The sequence below is a fragment of the Lissotriton vulgaris genome, chromosome 11 (assembly GCF_964263255.1).
Source record: "Lissotriton vulgaris chromosome 11, aLisVul1.2, whole genome shotgun sequence".
NCBI lineage: Eukaryota > Metazoa > Chordata > Amphibia > Caudata > Salamandridae > Lissotriton > Lissotriton vulgaris.
Window position 1 is genome coordinate 342,492,581 of NC_141699.1, and position 18,707 is coordinate 342,511,287.

The 18,707-nt window shown below is 43.2% G+C and overlaps 1 protein-coding gene across 1 annotated transcript in view; it reads left to right on the top strand.

Moving 5' to 3' along the window:
• Positions 1–18,707, top strand: part of KREMEN1 (kringle containing transmembrane protein 1) — a 363,157-nt gene that overhangs the window by 181,275 nt on the left and 163,175 nt on the right. Inside the window, exon 3 of the mRNA XM_086943299.1 lies at positions 15,213–15,304. Within this exon, the coding sequence (XP_086799425.1) occupies positions 15,213–15,304 (92 nt within the window). The remainder of the gene's footprint in view (positions 1–15,212; positions 15,305–18,707) is intronic.

The window sequence follows — 18,707 nt, forward strand, 5'->3', positions numbered from 1 at the left end:
GTTGTGCTTACTTCTGAAGGAGACAACTAAAGATGGTGCTTCAAGGTATCATGGTAATTGTTACATTAAACACAACTTGATTTCCAAGTTGAATTTAATGCAACTTTTGATTAAAACCAACTTTTAGGAAGTTGCCTAGGTTTTCCAGTGGCCATTCACAGATGCTGGCGGCCACAAGACAGGCTTCTGCCCTCCTGGGGAGACGTGTGAGTAACTCCCAGGTAAGGAAACAATAGAGTCCTGCCATTGGAAGAGGTTTTACTGTCCCTGGCAGACAGCCACACAGGGTGTGTGCTCAAAAGGCGAGCTTCAAAGGGAAAGCCGCCTTTGAAGGGTACGTGATAAACACACACAAGAGTGGCTGCTCTTTTGTTCTGGTAGACAGGTTGGCATCGGGAACAGAGAGGGGAAAATAGTTGCCAAACTGGCTTACCCATCGGCATGTAACCCTAAGGTAGCCATACATCTAGGGTGGGATACCAAGCTCCTCACACCAAGAAAGGGGTTCAGCCATCTTTGGAGTGGGAAGAATAGTGTATACTGCCACACACTGCAGGAAGTTGTAATCAGGAGGAAGGAACCCCGGTAGCACATTAGCTCGTAACCGGCACTTCCCCAATGGCACTTTCGGAGCATAAATATGGCACCCAGACCTCAGATCAGATGTGGACTGGAGAGTGGACCAAAGAAAGACTGCCCTGCTGTTTCCTGGACCTGGCAACCACTGGACTGCACCTTCTGCTCCTGAGCTAACAAAGAAAACACTCTGACTGAGGTACTGGCTCAAGGAAAGTCACTCCTGAGCCCCAGAAAGAAGAAGTGAACTCCAAGAGTCAGTTGGCTGACTTCTTATTACAGCTTTCAGTGCCACAAAAGCTGGAGAAACCCATCTTGGCGAAAGTCAATAGCCATAATAACTTGTTCGCCACTGATGGCTGGCATGCAGCTGGGGAGACAAAATCCCAGTGCTCAATAGTTGTACCCAGGTCTGCCAAACCCAGGAGAGTTGCCAAAGTGCAGATTGGTCACCCAAGGAGTACACTAGCCATCACCATAAGAAACCAATGATTTTGTTGTGACCGGAGACCAGTAGAGTAGTCCAGAGGCAACTGAACTTTTGCTTGACCCGTTCAGGACTTCTAGGGACATCTACCCCTGTGGCCAAAGTCACCCCACTAAGACCATGGACCAAGGAGTATCCCCATCTTAAAGCCCTTTCTGCATCCTGTATCCCTTTCATCAGGACCACTCCATTGTTTTCTATGGTGGTTCGCCCATAGCGCTTGGACCTGAACATGAGACTGCTTTGGTGACATGGTAACTGTTTTACAAATTCCTGGCCTCCTTAACCTGCTCCCTGTTGGAGTTGATCATCCAAAGCGGGTTTGGATTTCACAAACACAACTTTATAAAAGTTTACGAAGTTTCCTAAGTTTCTGCTAACTATGGTCATTACCAATGCTTGTTTGCATTTTGAATGAAAAGCAGTGATATACATTTTACTAAAAAATCTATATCTCTGGAACCCACTGATGGATGTAGTTAATTTGGGTGTCTAAAAATTCATAAAAATAAGATCTGTTTTTATGAATTGGTGTCAGATTTCTTTTGTGTTGTGTGAATTTCGTATTTTGTTGGCTTGGTACTTGTAAATGCTTTACACTTGTTCCATTGTTTAAGCCTGACTATCTAAAGCCACAGCTACCCAGGGTTGAGCTAAAGGTTTTACAAATGAGTCAGATTGGACCCAGAGTGAGGCCTCACAACCACACCATATAATACACCACTTTCCTCAAAGTATATCCTTACTTTCTCTGACTTAATATGATTTGCATGATATTGTCTTTTTCTCAACATGTGATCTAAGGTCTGATGTACAAAATAGTTTTGCAGTTGCAAAGCCTATGGTTTGCAAAATCACTGGGTGTGACTGCAAAGTAGCGTCTTGAAACGTAGAAACCTCATAGCCACAAAAGTGTTTTCTACTGGCAAAAGATTTTTTACATCCAATTACAATTTGCAAACAGGAAGTGACATTTAAGGAGTTTCTCACTTGGGTGTAACAGTGGAACATTTCAATGCTTTGCAACCTGCAATTGCGGTGTCAAATCATTGATCATATAATGACACCTCAAAGGGGGTGGTAACTGATTCACAAAGAAGAAGCTCTCCCTTTTGGGAGTCGTGTTGGGCATCCTTGCTCCGGGGTGGGAGGGATGCTTGTAAGCATTGGGTTGGCTGTCTGCTTGCACTAGTATAGTCCCATACCACGGGCATTGTTTTGCCTAATCTACGATAGTCATATGCCCAGTGGCGGCCATGGAGGGGGAGGGGAGGTGGAGGGTGTAAATGAGAAAAAAATAGCACTTACCTGCATGCCGGCCGCCGCCTCTCAATCCTCTTTCACTCCTGAAGCAGGAAGGAACCAGGAACCAGGAAGCACCCAGTCTCCCAGTCTCTCCCAGCCCATCACAAAGCTGCCTTACAGCAGCATTGTGATTGGTCTGAGCCCTGTGGTTCGGCCCTCAGAGAGGGACTGGGAGCCTGGGCATGTTCTCCACCCAGGCAGTAATGCAGCCTGGCTGAATAGCAAAGTGCGCATGACTGTTTGGCCGGCCCGAAACGACCGGCGCAATTTTCATATGCACTTAAGAGATTGCCATCACTGTTCCAGTGATGTCCCGCCCGCCCCACCAAGTGAGACACAGATGGAAAAATAAAATAATGATAAAGTTCGTTATTATCATTTTATTTTTCCTTTTGTCAACCGCTGACAGCGCAGTGGGGCGACGCTCCTCTGCCTTAGTAAAGGAGCGGCCCCTGCTTACGCCTGCATAAAAATGTAGTTAAAACAATTAAAATTGTATACAATTTTAATAGCACAGTATGGATTCTTCTGTGCAGACATATCTACGTACAACAGATATAGAAGCCCTTTTACACAGGTGGTACTTGGGCGTGTGGTCCTGCCCCTCGGCTTCCTCAACTCGCGTCTCCTCCAGTGATATGCACTAAATCTAAAAGGGTTTCTCTACCAAAAAGTTCATACTTCCGCTGCTCAGAATTTGTCAATTTGCTCAAGTAAGGCCTGCACTACTTTTTCTTCAAACGCTTTCTTCTCCTTTGGTTTGCTTTTGAGTCGCAAGGTTTTTAACAGGGGCAGTAAGATATAGGAAGAGGTTGTTCTTGTAGTAGTCAGGCTGTATTTGTTAACTGTATTCTTGTAACTACATGTGCCACCCTGTGTCCGTTATGCCAACTCTCTAGTTTATGAAACTGAGTCAATTTTTTATTACCTGTGCACTTTATTTGCTGCATCTTACATTTATTATACTGCTTAGTGACAGCTTTTAAAAACATGTTTTAATTGAATTTGTGTGTACTGTCGGTTTTTGACTATTGATTTGTGTGTTGTTTTTTTATGGTATATGTGGGATCATTCAATCACTGTATTTTCATTAAATGTTCGCCTTTATGGCTTTTAGTGGCCGATTAAAGTATTTCTTGACTGACTGACAATACATACTGGCACAAATAAAAGTTACTATTGGCTTTTCTTTATCATTACCTGCAGACATAGTTTAAATACACAAAAAGGTATATGCAAGTAAAGTATTAGATCACCAGTCGTGCCACTGAAGTCATATTGCTTTACACAGATTTGCACATCTAATTAGGCAAAATTATGTCACTCACAGTGCAAGGGAGTCAATGGAAAACGTCTTTGACCCACTGCCACATGCTGAATGCTGGGGTAGGCAAAAGGAAAATGTGAATGACAGATGAACAGAACATTAGATGAAAACGTGTGACCAAAAATAACTCTAAATGTATATATGAGTGTATTTTATTTATGACTTTGTTTTGATTTTTTGAGGCTGGTGAGAAAGCAAATACATTGATGGTGGTAGTCAGTTCAGTTCAGTTCCGTTCATAAACTTTATTCGCGTAGCTTGGTACCCATAAAAGCACAGCATCATGACAAATTAAATAACAAGTGGAGAGTGAGAAATACATGGTACTAAAAAAGATTACAATGATATAACCATAACATTTTAGCAAATTGAATAGCAAATTTAAAAATAGCTTCATTGATAATAAATAAGTTACTGTTATATAAAATATCAATTCATCCAGAAGTTATACGAAAATGTTCAAGCATAATAAAATTTCAAGGATTGGACATGGTCTTGCTTGCTCGAGTGGCGATTCTCAGAAATGTACTTATTCGAAAAACTAACTCTTCATCAACCAGGGACAGTAAACACAGATAGGCGTTGTCCAGACTAATGGGCCTCTTCTTTTTTTTAAATGGATATAAAAGCCACTTTATATATTTAATGTAATATTTCCAGAAAAATAAGAAATGTAAAATCAATTGGCCACTCACCCCATCACATGGGCATGGTACTGGATCAAGATTGGGGTGATAACCAAGAGGAAAGCACAGTGCAAATCTAACAGTTCCTGCTCTTACACAGAATAATAGGCTCCTTTCCCAATGACTCATAGGTAGGGTGAGATATATAGGTAGGGGATGGTGGTACTGTTCAATAGACATGTAACTAAGAACAGAAGATTTCTTAGAGTCCATTCCAATCCTTTCTGTATTGTGTAAAGAATAGAGGGCTTCTCTAAGCTCCTTTTAGGGCACAGTTTCAACTATGCTTGGGTTTGAAAAGATACATTCTCTGTTGACACTGCGCAAGCTTTGGTGCACTCCAGTCAACCAAGGAATATCTATCCCTTTCTCGCACTTAAGACAGTCGGTAATAATCTCTCTAGTTAGGGAGGCTGCCTGATTCTTCCAAACTGATAGCCAAAAAAGAGTTGGTCGAGCATGTATAAAATCCGATACATATTTAAGACTGAGTTCTCTGTTACAGATATATTGTGAGGTGGAGATTGGGACGCCCAGTAGTTTCCTTCAAAACTTGTTTTCTTCCTGCTGGATGCAGGAGCTGTTTCAATGCTCCAAATCTCCGCCCCATACGTGGCTACTGGAACGCACTGTAATTTGAAAAAATTTGGATAGCTAAAATGGCACCAGTGGTAGTATGAAATCTCTTGCAGTCCACCATCTCTGCATTAACAGAGGGTTCCAAATAGCAACTTTTATGCAACCTATTAGTATATATGTGTCATGGCAAATTGCAGAGTCAGGTGCAAACAAACACACAAGTTGATGGGCGGAGCACTGAAACTTAAAACCACTCACCCCCAGTCACAGATCTGGGTTGGCTCCATCGTTCTTTAGCTAACTATGCCACCCCAGTTTCGACCTAGCCAAACGCAAATCTGTCTTGACCCTGTTCTTTATGGGAACAGTCTAGCCTGAACTGCCAGGCCAGGACCTCCCTGGACTGGAAACATGCATCCTAGGACCGGTTTCTGGGTATTAGCCCTCATCAACCAGGCTAGCTTGAATCCAGCAGCACAGTGAGCAAGGGACCCACGTGTGGGCATACCCTTGGCCAGAGATGGAAATAAAGCTTCATCTCAACTACTACTTCTTCTACTACTACTACCAACTGCTTTAGGAAGACTTTCAGCAGTTGGTCATTAAGGTTCAAAGCCAGTTCATGCACACGGCCATGCCGATGCGAGGTTTGGTAGCCTGCACCATTTGTTTTAGAATTAAAGTACGATTTTTGGGTGGAATGTGAAACAGATGGCAAGGCCTAGACAGGTGCTGCACTACCTCCATGATTGTGTCTTCGTCAGCAGGGACGGTCTGACAGGAGAGGGGTAAAGTTGGCCTAAAAAAAAAAAGAGGGCTCAACATTTCTAGGAATTAATTTGGCTCAGTGGCCATGGTGTCTCAATTACCAAAATAGAAACTAGACAGGCTGAAGTGCTGCTGAGAAAATTGATGAGGAGAAAAACGTGCATATTGTTGTTCATTCAGAAAATTCTAAGGCAGTTGAGTTTTGCCTCTAGAATCGCTGCTCCAGGCACGGCTTTTGTAAAAGTAATTGGATTTTACAATGAAGCGGGCAACAAACAGTGGTTAACTTGTAAAAAAACTAAGTGCAGGGGCTCTCGTCAGGAGGCAGCTTGCACCAGCCAATTTCTCCTGTTAGCGCAGACTGAGGCAAAACTATTAACCACGAAAGTGGGGAGAGGATGTGGCAAAATGGCCACGGCTGCTGACTTGGGGGCAGAGGAACCAGGTTCCCGTCTTGGCGTCAGCTCAACAACCTGTGATTCTGGGCAAATCACTCAATCTCCCTGTGCTTACCATAAATGAATGGTATACAGACAAAATATCGAGTAGAAAATATCGAATTGCACAAATATCCACTTCAAAATATAGAATGAACAAAATGTCGAATGGACAGAATATAGTCATCAAAAATATCGTTTTTAAGGTAAGTAATGTAATATCGAATTTTTAAAATATAGAAAGTCAAAATATCGAAGTATATAATATAGGTTATGAAAATTATCACATTTTTAATATTATCGAATTTTTTATAGTGTTTTTTATGTTAGTATATGTGTGAAAAGTGTGTATTTATGTTATAATTTATTTTAAGTAATGAATTTTATGTCATTTGATTTTTGCGTAATTTAATTCTGTAACGGGTTGTGGGTTTATAGGGGAATAGGGTGGGAAGTAATTTAATTATATTTAATAAAATATGTAAATTTATTGATTGGTATTTATTTTGAATTAATTAATTAATTTTTAGTTGGTAATAATTACATTTTAATTGGCAATTAATTTTACTTAATTGATTAATTGATAATTATGTGAATTTTACTAATTTATTTTCTGTAGCGGGTTGTGGGTTTATAGGGGAATAGGGTGGGAAGTAATTTAATTATAATTAATTAAATATGTAAAATTATTTATTGGTATTTATTTTGTATTAATTAATTAATTTTTATTTGGTAATTAATAACATTTTAATTGGCAATTCATTTTACTTAATTGATTAATTGATAATTATGTTAATGTTACTAATTTATTTTCTGTAGCGGGTTGTGGGTTTAAAGGGTAATAGGGTGGGAAGTAATTTAATTATAAGGAATTAAATAAATTAATTTCTGTATTTGTATTTATTTTGAATTAATTGGTAATTAATGCTTAATTGCTAATTAATTAATTGTTAATTTGTAATTAATTTGTATTGATAGGTAACTAATTGTAATAATTAATTTTAATTTGTGTTTTTAATTGTTTAATTATCATATTATATTAAATTGGTAATTACTTTTCATGAATTCTTTATAGATATTAATATATATATATATTTTTAAATAATATAAGAAGTATTTACTTTCCCTACTGTTGCACTCACTGGAGTGGGAATAGTAATTTTTACCCCTATGCTATTCAATGTTTTCCCTACCGTTGTACTCTCTGGAGTAGGAATAATAATTTTTACCCCTACGCTATCCAACGCTTTCCCTACTGTTGCACTCACTGAAGTAAGAATAGTATTTTTTACCCCTACGCTATCCAACGCTTTCCCTACTGTTGCACTCACTGAAGTGGGAATAGTAATTTTTACCCCTACGCTATCCAACACTTTCCCTACTGTTGCACTCACTGGAGTGGGAATAGTAATTTTCACCCCTACGCTATCCAACGCTTTCCCTACTGTTGCACTCACTGGAGTGGGAATAGTAATTTTTACCCCTACGCTATCCAACGCTTTCCCTACTGTTGCACTCACTGGAGTGGGAATAGTAATTTTTACCCCTACGCTATCCTACGGTAAAAATATTGTGTTTTTTAATTAATATCATGTGAATATATATATATATTTTTAAATAAAATTCTTTTTTTTAACTTAAATTAATTATTTTATAATTTTAAGGTTATTTAAGTATTTTTAAGTATGTTTTAGTTAATTATTTTTAATATATCATTTGTTTTAAATTACTTTTAAGACATTTACAAAAATTCGATATTTTGACTAACTATATTATTGCTAAACTATTTTTGATTCAATATTTTTGTACTTACCTGTTTGTAGATAGGACTTTGACATTTTTGTAGTCGATATTTTGAAGTCGATATTTTAAATGCCTGTATTTTTGTATTCGATATTATGTCAGTGATCCAAATGAATGTGTCCTTTACTGATGCTCCTGAAAAGCGCCGGTGTTGATGATTAAGTCCCAGTGCTGGGCACCGGATACCACCAGCTCAGATTAAGCACTGGCACCAAAGCCTTATCGCTAGATCAGGATTACAGAGAAATTGTGGAGTAATATGCCGATGTGACTGAGAACTCTGGAACATTTCAATGGCGTGACCCAGTGGACTGGACAGTGGAGATCTTTTCCGATGTTTCAGGAAGAGGAGGTTTTTGGACTGTACTAGAGAGCTGTCCTAAGAAACTGCCACAGAGGTAGTTGCAGGGGCAGCATAACATTGCTTTTCTGGAAATCTATCAATTGGGGCTAGCCATGAAGTTGTGGAGAGTGGAAAGAAAAAAGACAGTAACTTTTGTGGTGGACAATGAAGTGGTGGTGTACGTGATAAACAAAATGTCAACCAGGGATGCTTATGTGCTTCTGCTATGGGGATAATTGATACAGATGTGTCTGAAGTGGAATGCAATGTTCAGAGCAAGACATATGCCAGAATTGGACTATCGAGTGGCGGACGCATTCTATTTTTCCCAGTGAACTAGGTTCGGTGGTTTGGGTCTGGACGCAGACTGGCAGGGGACCCCAGTAACTCCAGAAATATGGATGATTGGTATGTAAGAACAATGTGTTAGCCAAAAAAGTCACTGACTGGTTCAATTAAGAGAACATATGGGCAACATGGATAGAGTTTGTGGAATCAGGGGTGAAAAGGAAAAGTGGTTGGGGAGGGGTCTAGAGGACAGAAGAGGTGATCATGTTCTTGATGAGCCAGGTGGAAAAAGGGCTGGCACCATTCATGTATGCAGCCAAGTTGGCATGGATTCTTTTCTGTGGGAAATGTTTCTGGGGATATGAAGCACATGAGGGAGAACTAGAGAGAAAGATTCTGGAGGGTTGGCTCAGGGAAATACAGATTGGGGATAACGAAAGGAGACTGCTAACTGCTGACATACTGAAGAGAGTAAGACCTAGGATGAATGTATCTGTTTGGGAATTTAGGTTACTTAGGGCCAAATTATTGGTCAGGTTTTTTAGGTTTTTTAGGGTGTTAAGAGTGTCAGAAGTGGTAGGGGCAAGGAAGTATGGAGGCCTGATGTGGGAGGGTGGAGGAGGCATGATGTGGGAGTAAATTTGCAAAAATGACGAGAGGGTGAAAGGGAAAGAGGATCAGGTGCGGCAGAGCTACGCCCAGTGAGGGTAGTGAGATGATTTGTGAGTTTGGAGAGAATGATAAGATCAGGTTGTTTGTGCATAAGGATGTGTGGCCAGTGTCTGAAAGCCAGGTGTATAGAGCACTGAGAATGAATGTTTTGAGACAAGCAGGAATGGAGCAGGGTAAACATGGAAAACATTGAAAATAGCAGAAGGTGACGCCAGTGTTCATAGTTGGATTTGCTGAATCAAAACTGAAGAGAATGGGAACATGGAGAAGGAAAAGTGATTGCATGTGGACTTATGTGAGAGTGAGGGTGCAGCAGTAAGAAACTGAGGCTAATGAGGTGCTTTGTCACACTGGCCAGATAACAGGAAACTTTAGGATGAAAGAGATGTTGCTTTGTGGGGAGACCATCATGAAGTGGGAAAAGGAGCATACAAGTAGGGAGTGCTGTGGTCTGCAGTAGGCATTGGCATTTGAGGAAGTGGCAGTGAGGTGATCTGCCATTGGGGTTATGGGGGTACTGAGCAATGGGGGGGGGGGGGTGGAATGGTACAGGCCGGAAATGGTGTTGATGCACGTAGGAAAAATTGACATTTCATTCCATGGGCCTGGAACTAATAAAGATGGTGAAAATGTGCTGCGCTGATGATGTGCTTTTGTCACCGGAGTCTTCAGGGGAAAGGACCCGGCTACCTCCATGATCTCCGGACCCCTTACAATCCTGCTCGTCAGTTGAGATCGACAGGAGCCTATTTGCTCAAAGTCCCAAAAATCAAAAGGGCGAGGATGGGTGCGCGCTCATTTGGATACTTAGCAGCAAAAAATTGAAACACACTTCCGCCTTCGCTGCGCGCATAAGAATATAAAAGCGTCTTCCATGGAGGCCTGAAAACCACGCTCTGCTAGACATAAGCCACGCCCTGCCTGAATTTGCATGTAGCTGTTTCTGTAGCTGTTTCTGTAGCTATTTCTGTAGCGCGGGGACACGCCAGTTGGTGTAGCCAGGCGCATTATAAATGACTTATTATTATTATTAAAAGAGACTTGACAGAGGTGAGAATAAATATCTGCAGACGGATATACTATGGATGCAGTTGCAGCCTAGAGGTGTCTGGAGTGAGAGGCAAGGAAGCCCAGGGCAATCAAAAGGGCTAGAAAAGAGGTAAACAGGGAGGGGTCTGGATATTGCAATAAAACAGAGATAAGAGTGGCCAGCCATGTGGGTGTTGTGTTTGAATGTCCTATCCAATTTCAGCATGATGGAGTTCACCTGTTCCTACTGGATAGAAAAATTAATATGGATAAACTGATAGAGGTGCTGGGGTCCTGGAAAAGGAGTGTACAGGGAGAGAGTTCTTGTGATGGCTCATAAAACAAAGAATTGAGGGGCATATTACCAAGGGACATATCGCCGCTTTAGCGGGAATTTTTCCCGCTAAAGCGGCGATAATTTACTCGCCCTATTACCTAGCTGTCGCTAACACCAGTTAGCGACAGCTAGTAGGAGATAGCGGGCATTTAGGGGCCCACTTTGCATGTCAGCGATAAATATCGCTAATGACATGCAAAGTGGGCGTGCCAAGATGTTAGCGACTGGAAACAGTCGCTAACATCGCTATCCCCTATTACCAACTTTTGGAAATAATCGCGCTAAGCGCGATTATCTCCAAAAGCTAACGCCTGCCCAGAGCAGTTCTTAGCCATGTTATCCAATGGTGGGTGGATAACATGGCTAAGAGCATTTGCTCGGTAATGCATGAATATCGCTGACTTTTCAGCCATATTCATGCATTTTGGGCGATTTTTATCGCTTAGGAGATAAACCTTGATAATATCAAGGCTCCTAAGCGATAAAAATAGGCGAAGCTCGGCGATATTATTTTGGCCGCTAACCAAGCTTAACGATATTTTTCGCTTATGCTTGGTAAGATGCCCCTGAGAGCTCAGAGAGGATGGAAGGAAATATTGCAAGAGGAGAGAGAATGTTAGGTCAGTCAAGAAGTAAGCTTGGTCCCCAGGCATGCAGGATAGACAACAAAGGGGAGCACATGGAGGAGAAAAATAGCAATTTAAAGGAACAGGGAGATCTAATGTTGGTTAAAAGGTGCAATGGTAATGATGAGAGAGGTGGGGATTCATAGTGATGGAAAATTGTTTAAAGGGTCTGGAAGGGTTAGTCATTGTTTATTTTAAGGGTGGGCGTAAAATCCGTTTCGCGGGCGAATTTGCGGATTTTCCGCAATTTCGCGATTCGCGAATCTCGCGAAATTGCGGTAAAATCCGCGAATCAGCAGGGACGAATTTTCAGCCAAGCAAGGGTTACAGCAGCAGGTGCAAAAGTTGAACCTAATTTCTTTGTAACCTTTTACAAAAGGGTTACAAACAAATTAACTTCAACTTGGACACCTGCTGCTAATTGCTTCCTGGTGCCTCGTTGCCTACTTGCAACTATTCTCTGACCCTGCTCTGACCCTTGAAGCAGGGTCAGAGAATAGTTACAAGTAGGCAACGAGGCACCTGTCCAAGGAATTAAACCTCATCAGGAAGCACTTACAGATATAAAAAACAGGAAGAAGGGAGAGGATGGCAAATACACCCATTTTGAGTTGTCAGGAGGGGTTAAACTAAAAGAGACCTTTACAGCACAATTTTAATATGCATTTTGCTAAAAATAAAAAGCTGTATGTTCTGTAGGGACAACTCAGGAATCTGGCCCTTCAGAGATCCGGCCTCTCTTTGTTTCTCTTGTTCTCTCTCTCCCTCTCTGTTTCCCTCTCTTTCTCTATCTATCTATCTATCTATCTATCTATCTATCTATCTATCTATCTATCTATCTATCTATCTATCTCTCCCTCTCCCATAAACAACTGCATGGGTAACTTCGCTATGCAAGCCGCTCGCGAAGACGCAAAAATCCCTGCGAACACCGAAAAACCCTGCGAACATGCAAAAAACCCCCGCGAACACGCATCAAAACAAAAATCCGCAAATTCGCACAAATTCGCGAATTTTGTGGTTCACGAATTCGCAAATCCGCAAATTCGCGGATCGCGAATTCGCAAAATTCGCCCATGCTTAGTTTATTTGTGTGTTACTTAGAGTATGGAAAATTATGCAGCACAATTGAAGGATGTTTGTAATGCAAGCATACCTTGCTCCCAAATAAATTGGGGTTTTCCACATAATAATCACTATAATACCTTTTCCAAGGTGGGCTCCATGTGGAGAGGATTTAACCACCCTATATACCGGGTGTGCTTGGGAGATGGAAAGACGGGATGGGGCACGGGAAATGACATGGTGGCCGGGAGGCCTCCACATGATGTCATTGCGCCAAGTACAGGCAGTGGGGTTTCACTTTTTCCACTGCTAAACCTAAACACCACTGCCCATCCTGGTACATTCACAGTAAGGAGTTCTTTGACACTAGGTTAGGCGAGAACCTTGATGAATGTAAGCATTCACTGAGAGCGAGTGGTGTGATGGCTCAAAGAACAAAGAATTGGGAAGCTGCCAAAGGAAGGAAATAAGTACTAGGAGGAGACAGAATGAAAGGTCAGAGAAGAGATATGCTTGATCCAGGGGAGGGCAGAACAGACAACAAGTTGAAGCGGGTGGAGGAAAAGCAGAAGAATTCAAAGGGACAGGGAGCACTAAAATTGGCTAAAAGTTTTAGGAAAAAAGGCACATGATGCAGCCACATCATTTCATAGGCGCATGCATGCTCGATGACATATGCAGACACATGCGGCACGACTCGCACTTAGGTGGGTGGGTGCACGGGCGCTGGGGGAGGGGGGGGGTTACGATGTGGCTGTAGGCTGCATAAAAAAAAGAAAATAGAATAAATAAAACTTACCTCGCCGCCGCCGGGTTCTGCTTCTTCTTTCCTGATCGCCTGTGTCCGACTCCGGGTCAGAACAGAAAGCAGGTTCCAGTCTCCCACTGTTAAGCCAATCTCAACGCTCCAATGGAGCGTTGTGATTGGTCTTAGCGCTGTGACATGGCGCTCAGCCAGGAGCAGCAGGGGTGGGCATGTTCTGCATGCAGGCTGCAATGCAGCCTGCATGGAGAACAAGGGAGCGCGCATGACTGGTTTGGGCGGCCTGAGAGGGCAGACCAACACAGTCACTGCGCACTCAGGAGTGGGCAAACCACACCACCCCAGCCCTGCTGCTCCGTAAGCAGAGCAGCCCCACTTACCCGCCCGCCGGAAAAGAAAACATAAAATGGTAATAACTAAAAGTTATTACCATTTTATGTTTTTGCTTCTCGTACTGCGAGAAAGCAATATAGCGACGCTCCTCCGCCACAGCGGAGGAGCTGCCCCTGGCGTCACAGACCTGCAAACTTCTAAAACAAATTCACTGTGTATATGAAAAGGGCACGGGCTTTAGTACTGAGTACAGCTGGAGGCATTTCTACACACAGCAACCCCTGCACAAAAAAAAAAACTTTTAAGGCTGCCGCTAATGTCCCCGAAACATTTCACACCCCTTAATGCACATCGACTATGCAGGCTCTCAAAACAGGAACTAGAAACCCATTCCGTGAAGGAATTTCTACTTATTTTTATGTTCCACCTTTTGATTTCAGCTCTTCACTATAAGACACAGCATCATCCTTTAAATGGGCAGTTCTGGTGTAACCACACCGGTGTGCACACACAGAATGGTGCAGGCTCCATTTTTTTAGTTTTATATACTTACTGATCCATGATGGTGTATGCTATTTCGATTGGTAAATAAAAAATAATATTTTACTTACGTGAAAGTGCTTTGTGCTAACCGTCTGCGGAGAGCTCTGCTCCACCCGCGGAGTGTGTGGAGATTTGCCTATTCCGCGTTCTGCAGGGAACGCGGAGTAGGCAACTCTCTGCACCCACCACAGCGGAGCGGAGTTGACCAGCCACCTCCTCCACCCCCCTTGTTAGAATTAATAAAGATTTACCTTGCCTGCGGCGTCCCCAGGCTACCATCCTTCTCTTCCTCGCTGTCTCATGGCAATCTGTGCATGCGCCCGCCCATGCGCATTTCTTGCAAAAAATGCGCATGCGCTGGCGTGCGTGCATGCGCAGAACACCGTGAGATGGCGATGAAGAGGAGGACAGCAGACCGGGGACGCTGCAGTCAAGGTAAGTCTTTATTATTTTACCTTTAATGTCTTTTTATTTAATTCTTACTAGGGAGGTGGAGGGTTTTGCACCGTAAAGCAGCATGGAATTGGGGGTGGGGGTGGGGTCAGGGCCGGACTGGGAGCCCAAATCATCCCTAGCAATTTTGTTGGACCAACCCCCGGGGATGGGAGGGTGCAGTGTGAATCACTACTGCTTTTGTTACTAAGGGCCGATATTGCAGCATCGCTGCAAAAACGGCACCCAGTAACAAACTGGAACCCCCTGCTTCAAAACAAGCTCCTAACCTTCCAGCCTCTCGGCGAAATGCCTGATGCCCGCTACGGCCAATCTGGCCCTGGGTAGGGCTCAAGCTACGAGGATTGGTCCAGTGGCGTTGGAGCAATAGATGTGTTTGAGGCAAAGCCCAAGGAAAAAATACTATAACGGTAAATCCAGGGAGGGTGGGGGGAAACCAATGGGCGAGCTTGGTTGAAATACCAGATTATTTGTCTTTACATTACATGCAGTATAGGAGAAATGTCTAAAATCTGTGAGCTGACTAGGACTACCGATGAGGTGTGGGTTTAATGTCTTTGGGATTCTAATCTGTATACTTTAGGGAGAATAAAGAGAACATCGCCTAATCTGGTCCTGGGGTAAATGAATGTTCGCTCACCTCTACTGATGCCCCACGCTACTCTATGGAAATAGACTTGGTTCACCCGGTGAGCCTACACTCAAAGTGTAAATCCTGCTTGATTAAAAAAAATGAATGGCCTTTGGTAAAAAACACACCTGAGCTCTGACGCCGTTGTTTGTCTCTTGCAGGAACCCTGACGGTGACGTCAGCCCCTGGTGTTATATTGCAGAGCAGGAAGACGGTGTGTACTGGAAGTACTGTGAGGTGCCGACCTGTCGAAGTAAGTAGACTTTAAGCAGATCTTCTGAATGTATCTCAGCACCTGCTCAGGGTGTGTGTTAGGCTAAGAAAATGAAGAGTAGCACCAAGCTCACATCCTCTTCAAGGGTTTAAGAAAGATACACATGTTACCAAGCAAGCATTTTTTCCTTTTTAATACTGGTGAAAACCATCTTAACCAGAGAAGGAAACCCTCTCGGGCTTTGTATGATGAATCCAACGACCCATGGGGGAACAAATGCACAAACTAGAACCAAAGACATATTAAATGGGACACAACACATTTCATACACCTAATGTAGCCCACATGCACAATACAGCCAACTATTGTGTAGCCCAGAACAGCATTAAACACTAAGGGGCAGATTTACAAGCACCTGTGCTGCTTTTACGCTGCCGTTGCGTCACTTTTGTGACGCAGCGGCGCCGTAAAAGAATGCGCCATGGTGCGGGGTATTTACAATGTGACGCATCTCCCAGATGCGTCACGTTGTAAAGCCCTGCGCCAGAAGAGGCGTACCATCACAGGGGGAGGCGTTCCGGCACAGGAACGCCTCCCAAAAGTGGCTGAGTGAAATCTACAATATTTCATTCAGTCACTTTTGGGCCCATGCTGCGTCAAAACCCTGCGCCTGCTGGAAGCAGGCGTAAGGATCGACGCAGCATTGTGCACATAGGGCCCCCCGATCATTGCTGGAGCTGCGTCGTGCTTGCGACGCAACTCCAGCATTGCGCCACTTTTACGGCACAGATGCGTGACGCATCTGTGCCGTTTTTGCCCCATGGTACGCCGCGTTTTAAATGCGGCGCATCATGGGTGGCGGAGCTGTGGCGCACAATTACTGGCGCATCCCTGCCAATATGCAGGGATGCGCCAGTAATTGTAAATCTGCCCCTAAAAAACTATTTGCACAAGTTTTCAACAGAACATGCAACACAACACTGCGCATAAATTTAACACATCAGCTGCCACCATACTCACAAACGCACTGTCCAACATGAAGACCCACAGACTAATATCCAACGCAACACTTTGGGAAGCACTCCCACGCACGTCCAACAATGCCCAGATTAACCTAGTTAGGGTACCCAAAAGCTCCTGCAACCAAGAAACACAACATACCCATCTCCACCACCTGTTGGGAAATGGACATAAAAATTACCTAGGAGCATTATTGGCAGTGAACAGAGTCCTCCGGCCATAGCCATTGAATCCAAAAATGATACACCTACATTCCCATCAGTAAGACCAAGACAAAACTGATACTGTGACTAGAACACAATACTGTAACACAACATCACAAGCTGGATCCGACTCCAGGTTACTGTGGGAAACCTCGACGGGAAAAAATGGTTCGATTGGACACAAAATGAAGAACAACAGGAAGTTAATCAAAACATTTTTACTGAAAACACCTTATAATAGGTAGATGCGTACTGAAAGGGGAACGCACTGGGAACCTCATTAAGCATGGAAACGTGAGAGCAGATATAGAACCCCAGGTTAATCTGATCCCTCCTAGTCCTACCCGTCCATGGGAAAGATCTGGCAAGATATATTCAAGCTCGCTCGGTATCACTGCTCCCCAGTGTCTAGGCTCGCCACAGCCCATCAGCGATGCCTTGCTCGCCTGCTGGTCTCCTGCTAGTTTGTATTCAGACTAAGATAACACAAATTACGTATTCCGAAGGGCTTCCAGCATGACTTCTTCAGCTTCATATCCCATGCCAGCCCATGCGATGCGGCAGATGGCTAATGCCCCGAGTACTCACTGCAAAGTAGTTCATTATGACTTTGTAATTGGAATTCAGGTACAAACCTTCATAAGAGCTAAATCGTATCACTGTTGCAGCAGGCCCAAAAATCAATTTCAAGTCTCTTTTAATATTGCACCGCTTCACGCCTGCCCCTGGCTTTCTGAACTTTCTCCACGATTCATACTTGTGCATTTAGCAGCTACTCTTTCCAAGCACATTGTACCCCAATACTATAGTCCAATAGATTAAGCAATCACGGTCTCCAAGCACAAGGCTCCCCAACTCTACAGTTTCAAATGTTCAGCAGTCACTGGCTAAAAGCACAGTGCACCCCCAATTCTGCAGCGGTATGGGTCTCATCAGTCAGTGACTTGAATCACATTTCTCCCCAATACGTCAGCATGCGAGGTTAGAAACCAGTGAGCCGAAGCACAGGTCACACTAATGCAGCAGTTTGAGGGGTTTAGCTGCCATTGACATCAAGATGTGCGCCTCCCACTGTAGAAGTTTGAAGGATTCATTCAACATGCATGGAAATGGTGTCCCATACTGTTTTACTTCCATGCCCAGTCCATGAACCATCGAGGCAGTTCAGACCTCTATCATCTAATAGAAAATCCAGTCACATTTCCAACCACTCGTAAGGAATGACGTTGGCTTTGCATCAAAGATAGGGTTGAATTCAAGATCTGAATCATTGCATGTAAAGGTTTTCAGCTAATCTGACCATCATATCCGGCAATCCTTTTCAATATTTAAGTGGACAATGAAGCCTCCTGAGCTACAATTCTTTATACGTGGAAAACACCTAGATTCAAGACCGCCCAAGGACTATGCAAAATCTTCACCGTGTTGAATCAATCTTCTGGAACCCCATTACTGTGACCAGAGAACTGAACTCACCCTCTGGCCTGGTGTTCAAGAAACAACTAAAAACCGACCTCTTCTGTGTATTCATGAATGAACATCCTCCAGTGTTATACAGAGACCACTCCACAAAGTAAAGATCTGTTTTAACTGTGTTGTATCTGGTCGTTGTTATCAATATTTCTTGTAATTTTCACCTTGTTGTCAAGTGCAACAGCACCATGTAAAACTGTTAAATAATGAATTCATGCCAAAACATGTAAGAGTACATAGAAATTCACTTTCAAAATCAGCTGTAAAGAGACTATTAAAAAACACAGACACTCGTCACTGATCATAGGCAGAAAACACCCATACTCTGCCCCTGTATATCACTGCCCACGACTTCTCCCACATGATGTACATAGAACTAATGCTAGAAGGAAGAACAGATTAGTCTCCGAATGTCTCTAGTTCCTCAAATTAGTCTCCAGCTCAGTCTTTGCTTTAGCACTATGTTTACTCCTGTATCACGGCCCAATAGAGCGGGGCGGGGAGGAGGATCGGGTCCTTCTTCAGCGCTTGGCAGAGGGTGCTACTGTCCATGTCCAACAACAGCAGCCTGACATCCAAGAGGAACATGTAGGGAAGAGCTTGGACTAGGTCCAGCAGAGTTTTCTGTTTCTCAGCCCCAGCCAATGCAGAAGGGTCTAGTATGAGCATCTCTGCTTGCTCCAGGCCCCTGCCTGGAGTTGGTTAGGAAGCTTTTTCTGAGTATTTACACTCCCTGAGTAAGTTTA